The 19,761-nt window shown below is 40.1% G+C and overlaps 2 protein-coding genes across 3 annotated transcripts in view; one reads left to right on the top strand and one right to left on the bottom strand.

Annotated features, from left to right (window-relative positions):
• mpc1 (mitochondrial pyruvate carrier 1) overlaps window positions 1-19,761 on the bottom strand; it is a 320,247-nt gene that overhangs the window by 238,231 nt on the left and 62,255 nt on the right. The window lies entirely within an intron of this gene.
• The window catches only part of ddx21 (DEAD (Asp-Glu-Ala-Asp) box helicase 21), a 32,536-nt gene continuing 14,086 nt past the window's right edge, over window positions 1,312-19,761 (top strand). The window contains exons 1-10 of one of the 2 annotated variants that reach the window (XM_077237592.1): window positions 1,312-1,520; window positions 2,654-2,791; window positions 4,764-4,967; window positions 6,203-6,275; window positions 7,683-7,861; window positions 11,862-11,979; window positions 12,590-12,775; window positions 13,611-13,756; window positions 14,916-15,065; window positions 17,895-18,056. In XM_077237592.1, the coding sequence (XP_077093707.1) occupies window positions 1,416-1,520; window positions 2,654-2,791; window positions 4,764-4,967; window positions 6,203-6,275; window positions 7,683-7,861; window positions 11,862-11,979; window positions 12,590-12,775; window positions 13,611-13,756; window positions 14,916-15,065; window positions 17,895-18,056 (1,461 nt within the window). In that variant the 5' untranslated portion in view covers window positions 1,312-1,415. The remainder of the gene's footprint in view (window positions 1,521-2,653; window positions 2,792-4,763; window positions 4,968-6,202; window positions 6,276-7,682; window positions 7,862-11,861; window positions 11,980-12,589; window positions 12,776-13,610; window positions 13,757-14,915; window positions 15,066-17,894; window positions 18,057-19,761) is intronic. The other variant, XM_077237593.1, reaches the window with a different exon arrangement.

Here is a 19,761-nt window from a genome sequence, read left to right as displayed (position 1 = left end):
GGTTTATGATAGGTTTGGTGAAAAACAAACCAAAATTTAATGTAATTTAAATAGTGCTGTCAAATTCATTAATCACATTTAACATAATGTCTGTGTTTATATAATATTTGTGTGTGTGTGTCCGTGTGTGTGTGCGTGTGTGTGCGTGTGCATGTGTGTGTGTGTGTGTATCTATCTATCTATCTATCTATCTACTCGCTTAATCATGTTGGGTTAAAAATAACCCAAAATAGTGACCCAATAGCTATATGTAACAACCAGCTTTTTTATGTTCTATATGCACACACAGACACACACATAAGATTTTTAATAAGATTGTATAAGATCTAAAATCTTTCTATATAAGATTTTATTTTTCTCTTTATTTTTTAGAAGTCTGCTGCCGAAGTTTGTGCTCTGAAAGGGAATCTGTGTAGTTTTTTAGGTATTTTATTATATAAAATCAACATTTTTATTCATAAATATGTCCTCAATGGTCTACAAATACCTCTGCCAATTATCTGACTTATCCTCGTAAATGAAGAATTTATTATCTTTATATATATGTGACGGGTAAGTCCACGGAGGCTTCCGTGTTGTTCCGCCATGTTGAAAAACTATAATAGCAGAGAGGGTCAAAAAGTACTAGGCCAACGCGTTTCCACACGGCGTTTTCGTTGAGAGCCAGCGTCACGTGACTGAACTCAGCAGAAAGCAGCAACTGAGAGGCCCTTCACGGCCCCGGCAAGTTTAAAAGGCTGCATAATGCACTGTTATTATTCATACTGTAACATTCGTTTGTTCGTTGTTCGAAGGAAAACTCGACGAAGTGCTGTTAGAAGACATCCTAGCTTTTTGGTACATAACAGCTACCGTAGATGCAACACGCATTGAAAAAGCAAGGCGCTGGAGAGCAGAATTCGTTTGAATGCAAAATACAATTTCACCGCTAGATGGGAGAAATTCCTACACAATGTCCCTTTAACAAATTGATTTCAAATGCAACGTTTGAGTTTTGACGCGTCTGGCGTTCCGTACAGCGTGGCACGGTTAAAGCCTCGCAAGGCGCATTAAAACTCTAGACAAGAAATGAACACAAGCTGGATCTGCAGAGGGCGGGGCCTGTCACCATGCCCCCTTCTGGTAGGTCAAATACACCACGGAAGTGTCTTCTGATTGGTCATCACCTTTTTTAACGATCACCTCAGTCGTTTGCGGTTTTAAATTTAATCATTTTCATCAGCAGCTACTCTATTTTACTTCCATACGCACATTTAATGAGTTCCTCTCATTACTATTGATTAAATGCTGTTCCCTGTCAACCCAGCTCCGCCTACCCGAGTTCAGCATGTCGATTCGCTCGTCCTCTCTGCGCATGCGCGTGTGTCGCTTCCGGTTCCTTCTCTTCCGCGCGTGTGATCTGAGACCGGTCGCACATGTCCATCTGCGCTTCAACACCTGAGATGCCGTCGCAGACCCTGCCTGAAGCCGCTCCCTGCACACAGATGGAGGAGGTGGAGAACGGCCTGCTGCTCCTGAAGGTCAGTTATACACGTATAAACTCACACTCGAGCTCTTTAACTGAGAGACTCGCGCGGATGCTGATGACGCAAACAAACGCGCGTTCACATCACATCGTCACCACACTGACAAACTCTCGTTAGATCATAACAGTCCTGTTACTGTTTCTGCAGTGTTAAGTGTATTATTCCATACCCAGACAGTGTACATGTGGCCTCTCGTGTGTTAAATACTGTGACGTGCGTCAGTGATCACGTGTGTGAGCATCATGAACATGAAAACACGTGTGTGTTGTTTTGCTAGTGAGCCGACATGCTAACGACACATCTGGCGATTATGAACTAGATCTACATTAAAATATGCTTCAAATCATTCATAAAGAGTAGGTTAAATATATCCACGTAAATTGAGAGGTTTAATCCAAGTCTTAATTTAGGCTTTTATTATATAAACATTGATCAGTGAATGTACATTAATGAAGCACATCAAACATGAGAGCCAATGAGGTTCGTTCTCGCGCATCACGTGACGTGCACAGAATTTCTTCCAGCGATCACAACAGATTTGGCCATAGTTATGGAAGATACCAGCAGAAATCTGTATGCTTTTTAAAACTACATTCACTCTTCCACTGCAACTACTACTTTTCCTGAACCAATAGAAACTCCAATTGGTAAAATGTTTTTCAGAAAACAAAGGTAGAAATAATAAAGATAGACATTAGACACCTTTTTCTTGAAGATATTATTTCTGTCTATCCTGCAATATTTTCCTGGAATTTATAAAATGTACAAAAAATATTTTCTCACTAATAAAATAAAGGACGTGTCTTTCAAAATAATAAATACATTTTACCCTGTTAAATATTTTGTTTAAATATAAATTTAATATTGACGTAAGATGCTCATTCTTGCACTCATGGTCTTTTATTCTATCTTCTCCGCTTTTTCCTTTTGTTATTTTTCTTTTTTTAACAAATCATTGTTCAATTTTTCTTCTCCTGTATGTTCAGATGATATGTATTGTGTGTGTGCATTGTATACAAAGTTGTAGATCATTAATGTCATCTCTGTACATGTTTAGATGAGCCTTATCATAAAGACACATCGACACATTCATGCGCTGCTTATCACTTTCTTGTATTTTTCTCCAGAAAAAGAAAAAGAAGATGAAGGAAAAGGAGTGTGAGGCAGAAGAGTGTGAGTCCCCGGCTCCTAAAAAGAGGAAGTCTGAGAAGAGTCTCCCGGAGACTCCGGATGAGAACGGCAACACGGACACACACCACATCAAGGTAGCGTTGCGTTTATCCGTATTCTAACTGTTTTCTCGACATTTTGACTTTTTCTCACAGTTGAGTTTTTCGCAATTTTGAGGTTTTCTCGTAATTATGACTTTATCGCAATTGAATTTTCTCTTGTAATTATGACTTTTTTCTCGTAATTATGAGTTTTTCTAGTAATTCTGTCTCACAGTTCTGACTTTTTCTCGTAATTGTGACTTTTCCTCGCTATTTTGACTTTTCTCGCAGTTTATCACAATTTTGAGGTTTTCTCGTAATTGTGACTTTATTGCAATTGTCTTTTTTCTCGCAATTGTGATTTTTTCTCGCAATTGTGACTTTTTTTCTCGTAATTCTGCCTCACAATTATGACTTTTTCTCGTAATTGTGACTTTCTCATAATTCTCACTTTTCCTCGCAATTTTGACTTTTCTCGCAGTTTATCACAATTTTGAGGTTTTCTCGTAATTGTGACTTTATTGCAATTGTCTTTTTTCTCGCAATTGTGACTTTTAATTGCAATTATTACTTTTTTCTCGCAATTGTGACTAGGGCTGCAACAACTAATCGATAAAATTGATTATAATCGATTATGAAAATCGTTGTCAACGAATGTCATTATCGATTAGTTGGTCTGCTTACGTCACGGGGAGCGTTTACTGGTACGCACACACACGCAAGGTCTCTCTCCCTCAGGCGCTCTGCCGAGCGCGCGCGCTACACGGTTTGGAGGAGTCTCTTCTGTCTCGCATGCGCGCTCTTGCTTGCGCGCTCTAGATTTTGCGAGTTTGAACTAATTCGCGGGCATCAGGGAGCCGCAATCAATATGCGGGAGACTCCCGGGACTTCCGGGATGTCTGTATTTTGTCTCGAGCATCAGGTTGTGCAATCAGTTCGCTCGCAACGTAAGTGATGGATTAAAATAGCGCTACCGCAGAAATAGGTTAAATTAAAACGGTGTTTACAAAGTGAAGCACTAATTATAAAGGCAGTTAATAACAGCAGCAGTAAAATATTGTTTTTTAGTCACTGTACTCAGTGGTTTTCAGCGAATGCTTGTGCACTAATGCATAATTTCTCCTGTCCTTTACTCAAGCCTGTTAGCTTGCTGGGTAACGTTACCTCCATTCCGTTCTCTTTTTATAGCATTTGTCTACTAAGTTTTAATTGTTTTTCAAACGCGATCTACTGCGGCTCTACGTTCACACAATTGTTTTCAGTCTTTCTATATTTATTTAATCAATTTATCCTTATATTATTCTTTTATATATTATATATATAATATATATTATATTCTTTATCCTTATATTCCTTATATATAATTAATTTTAAATAAAAATTAAATGAATTATATATTTTAGATGTTTTTAGTTTGTTTTTAGTTCAGATATTCACATCTGAACAACATGTCTGTGTAAATTTGTTTTAACAAAAATTGTGTTAAAACATAATATGTTGGATATCATTTTTTTAACAATAATCATGTTTGTCAACTTGCCATCAGCAATTATCATTAAAAACAATGCAAATATTGATATTAGTAAAACTCAATGTGTGGCTTTTGCACTTTTTAAAGTACACTTTTACACATAAATACCCTGATTTACGGTTTTATTTAGTTATAATAAAAAAAAAATCTAATTTAATTTCTATCCGATTAATCGATTAATCGAAAAAATAATCGTCCGATTAATCGATTATCAAAATAATCGTTAGTTGCAGCCCTAATTGTGACTTTTTTTCTCGTAATTCTGCCTCACAATTATGACTTTCTCGTAATTCTCACTTTTTCTTGCAATTTTGAATTTTCTCGCAGTTGTTTCCCACAATTCGGACCTTTTTTCTTGTAATTTTGACCTCGCAATTCAGAATTTTTGCAATTTATGCAACTCAATTGTGAGTAATAACGTCTGAATTCTGAGAGAGTGGGAATGTCCTTATTTATTAGTTTATTCTGGTTCACGTGTCTTAAATCTCTGTACAGAAGAAGAAGAAAAAGAAGGCGAAAGCAGAGGCAGAGAACGGCAGCACAGTGACGGAGACCGCGACGAACACACACCTGACGGAGACCACGACGAACACACACCTGACGGAGACCGCGACGAACACACACCTGATAGAGACCACAGCAGATCCAGCACACACACACACACCGTCCAGCGAGGACTCGGACAGCGACCATGAGACAGTGCGTTCACGGCTACTCTGCTGCTCAGTGTGTGTGTGTGTGTGCTGCTCAGTGTGTTTGTGTGTGTGTGTGTGTGTGTGTGTGTGTGTGTGTGTGCTGCTCAGTGTGTTTGTATGTGTGGTGCTGCTCAGTGTATGTGTGTGTGGGGCTGCTCAGTGTGAAAGTGAAAGTGACACGTGATGGCCAAGTATGGTAACCCATACTTGGAATTTGACCTCTGCATTTAACCCATCCAAGTAAGTGCACACACATTAGGAGCAGAGTAGTGAGTAGTGAACACACACACACACTGCAAACGTGGATACACACACCCGGAGCAGCGGGCAGCCTTGAGTGGTGCCCGGGGAGCGATTGGGGGTTAGGTGCCTTGCTCAAGGACACCTCAGTCATATTCCTGCCGGTACTGGAATCGAACCAGCAACCTTTGGGTCACCAGTCCAACTCTGTTACCATTTGTGTGTGTGTGTGTGTGTGTGTGTGTGTGTGTGTGTGTGTGTGTGTGTGTGTGTGTGTGTGTGTGTGTGTGTGTGTGTGTTGGTTGGTTGGTTGGTTGGTGCTGCTGCTCAGTGTGTGTGTGGTGCTGCTGCTCAGTGTGTGTGTGTGTGTGGTGCTGCTGCTCAGTGTGTGTGTGGTGCTGCTGCTCAGTGTGTGTGTGTGTGTTGCTGCTGCTCAATGTGTGTGTGGTGCTGCTGCTCAGTGTGTGTGTGTGGTGCTGCTGCTCAGTGTGTGTGTGGTGCTGCTGCTCAGTGTGTGTGTGTTGCTGCTGCTCAGTGTGTGTGTGGTGCTGGTGCTCAGTGTGTGTGTGTGTGGTGCTGCTGCTCAGTGTGTGTGTGGTGCTGCTGCTCAGTGTGTGTGTGTGTGTTGCTGCTGCTCAATGTGTGTGTGTTGCTTCTGCTCAGTGTGTGTGTGTGTTGCTGCTGCTCAGTGTGTGTGTGTGTGTTGCTGCTGCTCAGTGTGTGTGTGTGTGTGTGTTGCTGCTGCTCAGTGTGTGTGTGTGTTGCTGCTGCTCAGTGTGTGTGTGTGTGTGTTGCTGCTGCTCAGTGTGTGTGTGTGTGTGTTGCTGCTGCTCAGTGTGTGTGTGTTTGTGTGTTGCTGCTGCTCAGTGTGTGTGTGTGTGTGTTGCTGCTGCTCAGTGTGTGTGTGTGTGTGTTGCTGCTGCTCAGTGTGTGTGTGTGTTGCTGCTGCTCAGTGTGTGTGTGTGTGGTGTTCGCTGATGTGTGTGCTTGTTTCCACAGGAAACCCCAGAGCAGAAAGAAGGAGCTTTTTCCAACTTCAGGATCTCTCCCAACACCATCAAACTGCTGCAGGGTAACGCTAATCGCACACACGCTAATCAGGCACAAGTTAATCACACAGACACACGCTAATCACACAGACACACGCTAATCACACGCATGCTACGCAATCACACTAATTAGCATTATGCTTGCGGAATGATGATATTATTAGCATTAATGTGGAATGATGATATTATTAGCATTAATGCGGATTGATGATATTATTAGCATTAATGCTGAATGATGATATTATTAGCATTAATGCGGATTGATGATATTATTAGCATTAATGCGGAATGATGATATTATTAGCATTAATGTGGAATGATGATATTATTAGCATTAATGTGGAATTATGATATTATTAGCATTAATGCGGATTGATGATATTATTAGCATTAATGTGGAATGATGATATTATTAGCATTAATGCGGAATGATGATATTATTAGCATTAATGCGGAATGATGATATTATTAGCATTAATGCGGAATGATGATATTATTAGCATTAATGCGGAATGATGATATTATTAGCATTAATGCGGAATGATGATATTATTAGCATTAATGCGGATTGATGATATTATTAGCATTAATGTGGAATGATGATATTATTAGCATTAATGTGGAATTATGATATTATTAGCATTAATGCGGATTGATGATATTATTAGCATTAATGTGGAATGATGATATTATTAGCATTAATGCGGAATGATGATATTATTAGCATTAATGCGGAATGATGATATTATTAGCATTAATGCGGAATGATGATATTATTAGCATTAATGCGGAATGATGATATTATTAGCATTAATGCGGAATGATGATATTATTAGCATTAATGCGGATTGATGATATTATTAGCATTAATGCGGATTGATGATATTATTAGCATTAATGCGGATTGATGATATTATTAGCATTAATGCGGAATGATGATATTATTAGCATTAATGCGGATTGATGATATTATTAGCATTAATGCGGATTGATGATATTATTAGCATTAATGCGGATTGATGATATTATTAGCATTAATGCGGAATGATGATATTATTAGCATTAATGCGGATTGATGATATTATTAGCATTAATGCGGAATGATGATATTATTAGCATTAATGCTGAATGATGATATTATTAGCATTAATGCGGATTGATGATATTATTAGCATTAATGCGGATTGATGATATTATTAGCATTAATGCGGAATGATGATATTATTAGCATTAATGCTGAATGATGATATTATTAGCATTAATGCGGAATGATGAGTGGGTTTGTCTTTCTGAAGTGAGCTTGACTGCATTATAATCAGCTTTATCTTCCGGTGTAAATATGTAGTTTATTATTTTGTAAGCTGCTGATTTCACTCATGCTTAATATACTGAAAATGTGTTGATTATATCTATATATTTGTTTGTTTCAGCGCGTGGAGTCTCATACCTGTTTGACATCCAGGTGAAGACCTTTAACTCGGTGTATGATGGGAAGGATCTGATTGGCCAGGCCAGGACCGGCACCGGGAAGACGTTCTCGTTCGCGGTTCCTCTGGTGGAGAAGCTGCAGTCTGACATGGAGGACCGCAGGAGAGGCCGCGCGCCCAAGGTAGAGCAGTGCATTATGGGTCCTGCTGTAACCCAGCGCTGTACATGCCGTGAGATGCACTGTGCCGTCACCAGGGCCTCGTTTATAACCGTTGCGTCGCACAGAACGGGCCCTGAGAGAGCCGTACGCCACTTCACACGCATGAGTTATGATTTATAAAAAACACACTTGATGGGAAAACGTGCACAAACTCTGATCATGCGTACGAGCGCTTTGGAGACGGAGCAGTTTGGCGACACCGATGGTGAGCTGGAGTTAAATGTCTTTTGGTCGTAGATTGGAAAATCTATAGAAAATTATACATATACAGAAAGCCAAGCCGATGACTCGAAGCAAACATCCATCCCTTCTTAAATGTCCGCGCGCGTTTGGCCGTTTAGTGAAACTGACGCATGTATAGCGTATCTAGCGGCAGAGGAAGTAAAACCGTACATCTTCATTATGAGTCCTAATCATAAATACAGTGCATGTTCACAATAACAGTTTAAAAAATTAAAATAATGATTTAAACTGTTTTACTTCTGATGTAAACATTTTGATTAAATATGCCATTCTCATTAGTTAAACATTTAAACTACATGAAATCATTACTGAGAAGCATTTTTTATATTCAATAAATAGAAATATTTGTTGTGGAGGCGATGCTTTAGAACACTTTCCTCTGGCATGCTGTGTTTTAATGTTTAAACTACAGAGATAATCGCTAATCATGATAATAGCAGATTGTCTGGGAAAATAGTTTTGTGCAAATAAATGAAAAACACGGTCTATCTGTTTCCATTAAAAATATAAATCAATTAAAAATACTATTTGGCCAGTGGAAAAGATTGAGAAAAGCTTTCTCTAAAATGTATTTTACACTATTTTATTTTATTCAAAAACAAAGCAAGGATAGGCTACGAAATGATTTTTTATCAATGTAACTAATGTGACACACATCCGCATTTCATATTTTCCTTATCGTCCCCTTGGAATTATAAGGTTCTATCTGCGTTCTGAGCAGTTTTGAGATATTGTGCTTCAAAGTTTTTGCATTACATATAGGAAAATTTATATGGGGAACAAGTTTCTTTCAAACATGAAAATAACAGGGACCCTAAATGTATTCTAAATATACAATATCAAAATCCTCTCAAATTTGTAAATGGGTTTTTTTGGAATGGGTCAAACGCAGATAGAACCTTCTAATTCTAAAAAAAACACTTTTCGCTTAGAATTATAAGGTTCTATCTGCCAAAACATTATTTGAACATTAAATATAAAATTAATGTTGTAACAATGTCTCAACATGTGTTAGAAAGTAAAATTGTATCCTTTCTATGACATTTATTTCATATTTTTAGCACTTCCATGTATTTAGGACATTTCAAATTAAGCAAGGTAGGTCTAAATATTTTGTCCAGTGCAGAATCTTAATTTTCGTTACCAATTTGGTGGGTAATTAAACACATTATTGCAGAAATTGTTACTTTAATCTTTCTTTTGTTTAGACAGAAAGCAGCTACTGTAATACATCTGAGCAGGACTTTATTCCAGCTAAAGTGGGCCAGGTGAAATGGCTTTCTCTCTAGACATCAGTATGGCTGAAATAACATGCTAACGTTTATTGTTGTAATTAAGACCCCATCAATGAAATTGTTAACTATTTGACCTTTAAGGCTTAAAATTGCAAAAATTAAGACATTTTAAGACTTTAAAAACTACAAGAAAATCGACATGCTTCAGCAAATTAATTCATAAAGTTAAATAATCATTGAAAAATGATTCACTGACTATATGATCACAAAAAATGTCAGACTATTTTTTTAATCACACACGCACACACACTCTCTCTCACTCACACACACACAGTCACACACTTTCACACACACACACACGCACACACACACCAACACACTTTCACACACACACCAACACACTTTCACACACACACACACACACACACTCACACACACACACACACACACACACACACACACACACACACACACACACACACACTCGCACACACACACACTCACACACACACTCACACACACACACTTTCACACACACTCACACACACACACACACACACACACACACTTTCACACACTCACACACACTCGCACACACACACTCACACACACACTCACACACACACACTTTCACACACTCACACACTCACACACTCACACACACACACACACACACACACACACACTCACACACACACACTCACACACACACACACACACACACTCGCACACACACACACTCACACACACACTCACACACACACACTTTCACACACTCACACACACACACACTTTCACACACTCACACACACACACACAAACTTTCACACACTCGCGCACACACACACTTGTATGTTAAATGTTTTTTTTTTAAATATTCAATTTACTCACTGCATATTTGTATAATTCAGATAATAATAACTATAATAATAACAGTTATTAATAATAACCTCATTCATAATTAATAATAATAACCAATACACTATAAAGAAAATGGCCAAATTGAAGCCACTTCATAACACTACACAATTTAGTGAATATTTAATTTACTGTAAATGTACAGCATTCTGCCTTTATGGGGTTTCTTTTTGTCTTCAAGGAAAAAGCCGGCGACATGACATATAAAGTTGATTCTGATTGGTCCTCTTCTGTGCATTCGAAGTGCTGATTGGCTCACGCAGATAGAACCTTATAGAGCCAAGTTAGAGTTCGATTTTGTAGAAAGAACCTTTTTGTTTTTTCAATAAAAAGTCCCACAATGTACACAACTTAAAAAAAACACATCACATAATGTAAATAAGTTGTCACAGAATAAGAATATGTGAATAACTCAATTTTGACAAAAATGGCAGATAGAACCTTATAATTCCAAGGGGACGTTATGTCTTGTACCGTAAAACATGTTATCACGTGGATGAATAATCATATGCAAATGATATGCAGATCAGGATATGCAGTAAAACTAGGCGTTGTAAGCTCCATATATGGTTGTCTCGGGGAGGAGACGCATGTGCGCACAATCTTCCTCTGACTGGGATTTATAAAGTGAATTTTTGGCTTTCGGCGCACGTACACTTTTAGTGCGGATCCTACACATAGTTTCATAAATAAGGCCCTGGTCCTCCTGGAGAGATGTTGTTTACGGATGCGTAATTAGCCTGATTACAAAACCAACTGCTTTATTGTACAGCTTTACCTGCAGAAAACAAGGATACTGCTTTTCCCAAAATCTTTACTAAATGTAGCCTCCACTTTGAACCCGTTATGGATTCCTTAAATCGTCAAATTAGGCCAACTTTATTTCATAAAAAATATTCTGTAACAAAAAATGAATTTATTGGAGCTACATGAACTAAACCTGATGATCATGATGTTCTCCAGCAGGATCTGAGAGGATCACATGATCACTTTCACTCATTTGCTTTTCATTAGTCACATAATGACTATTTATTTATTATGGTTTGTTTTCATTCCATCTTTAAAAACCTGATTTTTACATTACCAGTTAAAACCTTGGTCGCATACTGACCTCATGGTGCATTCTGGGATTTTCACATGTTGTTTGCATTATCTTATGTTAAATGATCATTCAGATGTTTATTTGGAATGGATGCTTGTTTCCGCAACAGAATAAAAGATTTAAAAAGATAATTGATTTTTTTTCTTTTTTTTTCTTAGATCTTGGAATTATGAGTTATAAAGTCAGAATTGCGTGATATAAACATGCAATTCTGAGACAAAAATCTCAATTTCGAGTTTGTCTTGCAATTCTGACTATCACGCAATTGTGAGAAAAAAAGTCACAATTACCTTTTTTATTTTTCATCATCAATCGGAAACAAGTTTCCATATTTCGGTACAGTTTGTTTTCTACAAAACGATTGCTCCCGCATTTAAGCCAGCGCCTCTGGATCAGAAGGTTTGCATCTTGAAGCTGATTGTGTTAAAGAGAAGAGTTGTGAACGCATGAGTGTGTCCTGCAGGTTCTGGTTCTGGCACCGACTCGAGAGCTCGCCATTCAAGTGTCCAAAGACTTCAAGGACGTCACGAGGAAACTGGCAGTCACGTGTTTCTATGGAGGAAGCTCATACAACCCGCAAGGTAGGAGTTTAATCATCATAACCAGGTAGTGAAGAAACTGCGATATGTTATCATTCATTACATAATGCGATACGATAATGCTTAAAGTGTATAAAATAAACTTAAATTATCTTTAAAATATATTTAAAATTATATAACCTACATGCATGTTTCACATTCTCTTTGTGACAGTAAAACATCCCTATAACTTCAGTGAACGGTGTTGTACTGACGCATAAGAGTTATTTAACATCAGTGTAAACCTCGGGGTTCAGGGTTCAGCTGATCCTACATTAGGATTATTAAACAACAGAAACTGAATAATCAAATGTAGAAATAAAACACTGTTTAGTTTTCACTGTATGAATTAAATACTGATTCTTATTAAAGCTACAAGAGTTATTCAGCCGGGTGATTTTCTGTCTTTTGTTCAGTTATTTCAAGCTGTTGAGATATTCATCATATCACGGTATATACATTTGCGATATTTCAGATAATTTTGATATATTGTGCAGCATGTTGTTTTTGACACACTAATGACTGTTACTGAATGATCAATGAAAGAAACGTTTATAGTTGAGGTAAAAATGGCAAAATTGGCACATGTATTAACTGTGTTGTGGTGCATCAGTGGAAGCGATCCGCAATGGCATCGACATACTGGTGGGAACGCCGGGCCGGATCAAAGACCACCTGCAGAACAACAAGCTGGACCTGTCTCAGCTCAAACACGTGGTTCTGGACGAGGTGGACCAGATGCTGGACATGGGCTTCGCCGAGCAGGTGGAAGAAATCCTGTCGGCCTCCTATAAGAAAGGTAAGCTAGTCCTGCTGAACTCACACTGGCTACGTTTACATGCCACCAAATAATCCGCTAGTAATCAGACTGAAAGCCTTCATGTAAACGCCTAAATCGATCCGATTGAGCTCGATCCCAATGAGATTTCAATAATCCGATCGAGAGAACATGTAAACACTTGATCGGATTGAAAACTGAAAGGTCTGCGTATGTGAAATGTAGAAATAGTGTAGCGTAATGACGTTAAAATGGCGTAATGACGTAGAAATAGCGTAATGACGTACAAATAGCGTAATGATGTAGAAATGGCGTAATGACGTAGAAATAGCGCAATGATGTAGAAATGGCGTTAAATGGCGTAATGACGTTAAATGGCGTAATGACGTAGAAATGGCGTAATGATGTAGAAATAGCGCAATGATGTAGAAATGGCGTTAAATGGCGTAATGACGTTAAATGGCGTAATGACGTTAAATGGCGTAATGACGTAGAAATGGCGTAATGATGTAGAAATGGCGTAATGATGTAGAAATGGCCTAATGACTCACACACACACACGACTGGTTTTGGTCATTTTTACTGTGTGATCAATATAAGCACAACGGTTCATACGCTTATCTCCAAATTATGACCAGAAATGGATAAATATTAAGTCTGCTGTTTAAAACAAATAAAGAACCAATGTAGGAAAATGGTTATTATGCATGAACACATGTTTAGTGTTTATGTAAACACTACATTGTGTATGTAAACGTAGCCATTGAGTCCTATGAGAACTTCAGACTGATTATGACTCAACTTTTCAGAAAGTGGCTTTGCATTTGTAAACAGTATTTGTGGATTTTCCTCTTAGATGCGGCGGAGAAACCGCAGACGCTGCTGTTCTCAGCCACGTGTCCCTCCTGGGTTTATGACGTGGCCAAGAAATACATGCGCTCTCAGTTCATCCATGTGGATCTCATCGGGAAGAAGACCCAGAAAGCCGCCACCACAGTCGAGGTAACCCTGAACACCGATATCCCAGCTCATCGTAAGCTGGCCAGAACGTGGGAGATTCTTCAGAGTTTCTCGGGATGATTTTAAAGGAAAATCTGGGACATTTTTTTGTCAAAACAGCTCTTGACAATGATGTGACCATGTCAGTATTTATTAGGTAAATGACGTCAGATACAAAAATATTCTGAAATCAAAACCTATATAAACAGAAAACATGGAGCTGATATAAAAAATACTTAATTTTATTAATGCTTAAAAACACTGATGCTTTAAATCTGTCACAGTGTTTATACAACATTTGTAATGAGATTTGAAGAGTCTAAACCCTGAAGACTTGCGCTCTGTAAAGTCAGTGCAGGATTTCTCTAGGTGGCGTTTAACACACAAACACACTGATGGGACGCTGTGACATGAACTGCAACAGTCACTCTTCATCTCGTCTGATGTTTTTCCAGCATAAAAAGGGCAGCGAATGACTCTGATCCTGCTCACAGGATGAATTAAGCTGTTGCCAAGATAATAATTAACACTTGGTGTTGCAAGAACATTGAGCATTATTACAATGAAGACTGAGCATTATTTTTCTGCACATTTAAATTCAAGATTTGCCTAGACCGGATTTTAAAAGATGCACCAGTGTTTTTTGGAGGAGAATAAGTTAGTCTTTTTTTTTTATATATTATATACACTATATATTTATTTATACAGTATATAAAAATTTATTTAAAAAAAATATATATATATAATCAACCTTTGTCTTATGCACCTATTTGTAAATTATAGGTGTTCGAAGGACATTGGTTTTAAAGTAATGTTTGGAAATTAACAAAAGTTTCCGTTTGTAATATTTCGATGAAGTGACCTCTATCAGCCAATCAATACCAGAGGCTTGCATTATGCAAATTAGTTACAAACATACACATGTTCACCAGGAAGTTAGACTGAATTACGGACGACTCGTTTCAGGAGTTCAGAATCGATTCTTTTACTCCATTTATCGGCACTCTGATCTCTGAAACTTTGCAGACCACATCGTCTTACATTCACAAACAGCTTTATTACACACTACACAAAAGGAAAGATCTGAAAAGGCATAATGGGGTTTGTTTTTAAAAGAAAAGTCTCCCATATCTGCTGTTTAAAGCACTTGTCTGTCGCGCAGCACCTGGCGATCGCGTGTCACTGGTCTCAGAGGGCGTCTGTCATCGGTGATGTCGTCCAGGTGTACAGCGGCAGCCACGGCCGAACCATCGTCTTCTGTGAGACCAAGAGGGAGGCCACCGAGCTCTCCATGAGCACGTCCATCAAACAGGTGCGTCTACAGCAACGCTAACACACCTGTAACGCCTGTGATACACCTATAACGCCTGTGATACACCTGTAACACGCCTGTGATACGCCCGTGATATGCCCGTGATACGCCTGTAACACACCTATAGCACGTCTGACACACCTGTTACACACCTATAACACACCTATAACACCTATAACACTCCTGTAACACACCTGTGATACACCTGTAACACGCCTGTGATACGCCCGTGATATGCCCGTGATACGCCCGTGATACGCCTGTAACACACCTATAGCACGTCTGACACACCTGTTACACACCTATAACACACCTATAACACCTATAACACTCCTGTAACACACCTGTGATACACTTGTAACACGCCTGTGATACACCTGTAACACGCCTGTGATACACCTGTGATATGCCTGTGATACACCTGTAACACGCCTGTGATACGCCTGTAACACACCTGTTACACACCTATAACACTCCTGTAACACACCGGTGATACACCTGTAACACGCCTGTGATACACCTGTAACACGCCTGTGATGCACCTGTAACGCCTGTGATACACCTGTAACACGCCTGTAATACGCCTGTGATACGCCTGTGATACGCCTGTAACACGCCTGTGATACACCTGTGATACGCCTGTAACACGCCTGTGATACACCTGTAACACGCCTGTAATACGCCTGTGATGCACCTGTGATACACCTGTGATACACCTGTAACACGCCTGTGATACACCTGTGATACGCCTGTAACACTCCTCTAACACACCTGTGATACACCTGTAACACGCCTGTGATACACCTGTAACACGCCTATGATACACCTGTAACACGCCTGTGATACGCCTGTAACACGCCTATAACCCTCCCTCTAACACACCTTTGATACACCTGTAACACACCTGTGATACACCTGTAACACGCCTGTGATACACCTGTAACACTAACACACCTATAGCACGTCTGACACACCTATAGCACGTCTGACAAACCTGTGACACATCTGTTACACACCTATAACACTCCTGCTACACGCCTGTGATACACCTGTAACACGCCTATGATACACCTGTGACGCCTGTGATACACCTGTAACACGGCTGTTACACGCCTGTCATACACCTGTTACACGCTTGTAACACACCTATAGCACGTCTGACAAACCTGTGACACATCTGTTACACACCTATAACACACCTATAACACTCCTGTAACACGCCTATAACACTCTTAACACACTGGTGATACACCTGTAACACGCCTATAACACTCTAACACACCGGTGATACACCTGTAACACGCCTATAACACTCTAACACACCGGTGATACACCTGTAACACGCCTGTAACACTCTAACACACCGGTGATACACCTGTAACACGCCTATAACACTCTAACACACCGGTGATACACCTGTAACACGCCTGTAACACTCTAACACACCGGTGATACACCTGTAACACGCCTGTAACACTCTAACACACCGGTGATACACCTGTAACACGCCTGTAACACTCTAACACACCGGTGATACACCTGTAACACGCCTGTAACACTCTAACACACCGGTGATACACCTGTAACACGCCTGTAACACTCTAACACACCGGTGATACACCTGTAACACGCCTGTAACACTCTAACACACCGGTGATACATCTGTAACACGCCTATAACACTCTAACACACCGGTGATACACCTGTAACACACCTATAACACTCTAACACACCGGTGATACACCTGTAACACGCCTGTAACACTCTAACACACCGGTGATACACCTGTAACACGCCTGTAACACTCTAACACACCGGTGATACACCTGTAACACGCCTGTAACACTCTAACACACCGGTGATACATCTGTAACACGCCTATAACACTCTAACACACTGGTGATACACCTGTAACACGCCTATAACACTCTAACACACCGGTGATACACCTGTAACACGCCTGTAACACTCTAACACACCGGTGATACACCTGTAACACGCCTGTAACACTCTAACACACCGGTGATACACCTGTAACACGCCTGTAACACTCTAACACACCGGTGATACACCTGTAACACGCCTATAACACTCTAACACACCGCTGATACACCTGTAACACGCCTATAACACTCTAACACACCGGTGATACACCTGTAACACGCCTGTAACACTCTAACACACCGGTGATACACCTGTAACACGCCTGTAACACTCTAACACACCTATAACACTCTAACACAACGGTGATACACCTGTAACACGCCTATAACACTCTAACACACTGGTGATACACCTATAACACTCTAACACACCGGTGATACACCTGTAACACGCCTATAACACTCTAACACAACGGTGATACACCTGTAACACGCCTATAACACTCTAACACACTGGTGATACACCTGTAACACACCTGTAACACTCTAACACACTGGTGATACACCTGTAACACGCCTATAACACTCTAACACACCGGTGATACACCTGTAACACGCCTATAACACTAACACAACGGTGATACACCTGTAACACGCCTGTAACACACCTGTAACACCTATAGCACGTCTGACAAACCTGTGACACATCTGTTACACACCTATAACACACCTATAAAACACCTATAACACATAACACTCCTGTAACACGCCTGTGATACACCAATGACAAATCTGTAAACCACCTGTGACACACCTTTAATGACGCACTTGTAACGTCACGCATATGACACACCAGTGACACGTCTGACACGCACTTGTAACAGCACACCTGACACCTGTGCGTCTACATCCGCTGGTGTGTGACTCTCGGGGTTTTGTGTTACAGAGTGCGCAGACGCTGCACGGGGACATCGCCCAGAAGCAGCGGGAGATCACTCTGAAGGGCTTCAGGAACGGCACGTTCGAGGTGCTGGTCGCCACCAATGTGGCGGCGCGGGGCCTGGACATCCCCGAGGTGGACCTGGTCATCCAGTGCTCGCCGCCCAACGTACGCACACGCTTCTGTTCCACAAATTACATTTCAATATCACTTCAGCTTATAGTGCATAAATAGTTGTTTATATCTTTAAGGCCCAATCATACTATAAACAATATATATATATATATATATACAGGTCCTTCTAAAAAAATTAGCATATTGTGATAAAGTCCATTATTTTCCATAATGTAATGATACAAATTAAACTTTCATATATTTTAGATTCATTGCACACCAACTGAAATATTTCAGGTCTTTTATTGTTTTAATACTTATGATTTTGGCATACAGCTCATGAAAACCCAAAATTCCTATCTCAAACAATTAGCATATTTCATCCGACCAATAAAATAAGTGTTTTTAATACAAAAAAAGTCAACCTTCAAATAATTATGTTCAGTTATGCACTCAATACTTGGTCGGGAATCCTTTTGCAGAAATGACTGCTTCAATGCGGCGTGGCATGGAGGCAATCAGCCTGTGGCACTGCTGAGGTGTTATGGAGGCCCAGGATGCTTCGATAGCGGCCTTAAGCTCATCCAGAGTGTTGGGTCTTGCGTCTCTCAACTTTCTCTTCACAATATCCCACAGATTCTCTATGGGGTTCAGGTCAGGAGAGTTGGCAGGCCAATTGAGCACAGTAATACCATGGTCAGTAAACCATTTACCAGTGGTTTTGGCACTGTGAGCAGGTGCCAGGTCGTGCTGAAAAATGAAATCTTCATCTCCATAAAGCTTTTCAGCAGATGGAAGCATGAAGTGCTCCAAAATCTCCTGATAGCTAGCTGCATTGACCCTGCCCTTGATAAAACACAGTGGAACAACACCAGCAGCTGCCATGGCACCCCAGACCATCACTGACTGTGGGTACTTGACACTGGACTTCAGGCATTTTGGCATTTCCTTCTCCCCAGTCTTCCTCCAGACTCTGGCACCTTGATTTCCGAATGACATGCAAAATTAGCTTTCATCCGAAAAAAGTACTTTGGACCTCTGAGCAACAGTCCAGTGCTGCTTCTCTGTAGCCCAGGTCAGGCGCTTCTGCCGCTGTTTCTGGTTCAAAAGTGTCTTGACCTGGGGAATGCGGCACCTGTAGCCCATTTCCTGCACACGCCTGTGCATGGTGGCTCTGGATGTTTCTACTCCAGACTCAGTCCACTGCTTCCACAGGTCCCCCAAGGTCTGGAATCGGTCCTTCTCCACAATCTTCCTCAGGGTCCGGTCACCTCTTCTCGTTGTGCAGCGTTTTTTGCCACACTTTTTCCTTCCCACAGACTTCCCACTGAGGTGCCTTGATACAGCACTCTGGGAACAGCCTATTTGTTCAGAGTTTTCTTTCTGTGTCTTTCCCTCTTGCTTGAGGGTGTCAATGATGGCCTTCTGGACAGCAGTCAGGTCGGCAGTCTTACCCATGATTGCGGTTTTGAGTAATGAAACAGGCTGGGAGTTTTTAAAAGCCTCAGGAATCTTTTGCAGGTGTTTAGAGTTAATTAGTTGATTCAGATGATTAGGTTAATAGCTCGTTTAGAGACCCTTTTCATGATATGCTAATTTTTTGAGATAGGAATTTTGGGTTTTCATGAGCTGTATGCCAAAATCATCAGTATTAAAACAATAAAAGACCTGAAATATTTCAGTTGGTGTGCAATGAATCTAAAATATATGAAAGTTTAATTTTTATCATTACATTATGGAAAATAATGAACTTTATCAC

Source organism: Siphateles boraxobius, unplaced genomic scaffold (assembly GCF_051911475.1).
Source record: "Siphateles boraxobius isolate OS27281-9 unplaced genomic scaffold, OSU_SipBor_1 204, whole genome shotgun sequence".
NCBI classification, from domain to species: domain Eukaryota; kingdom Metazoa; phylum Chordata; class Actinopteri; order Cypriniformes; family Leuciscidae; genus Siphateles; species Siphateles boraxobius.
This window is presented reverse-complemented; position numbering and strand designations above follow the sequence as displayed.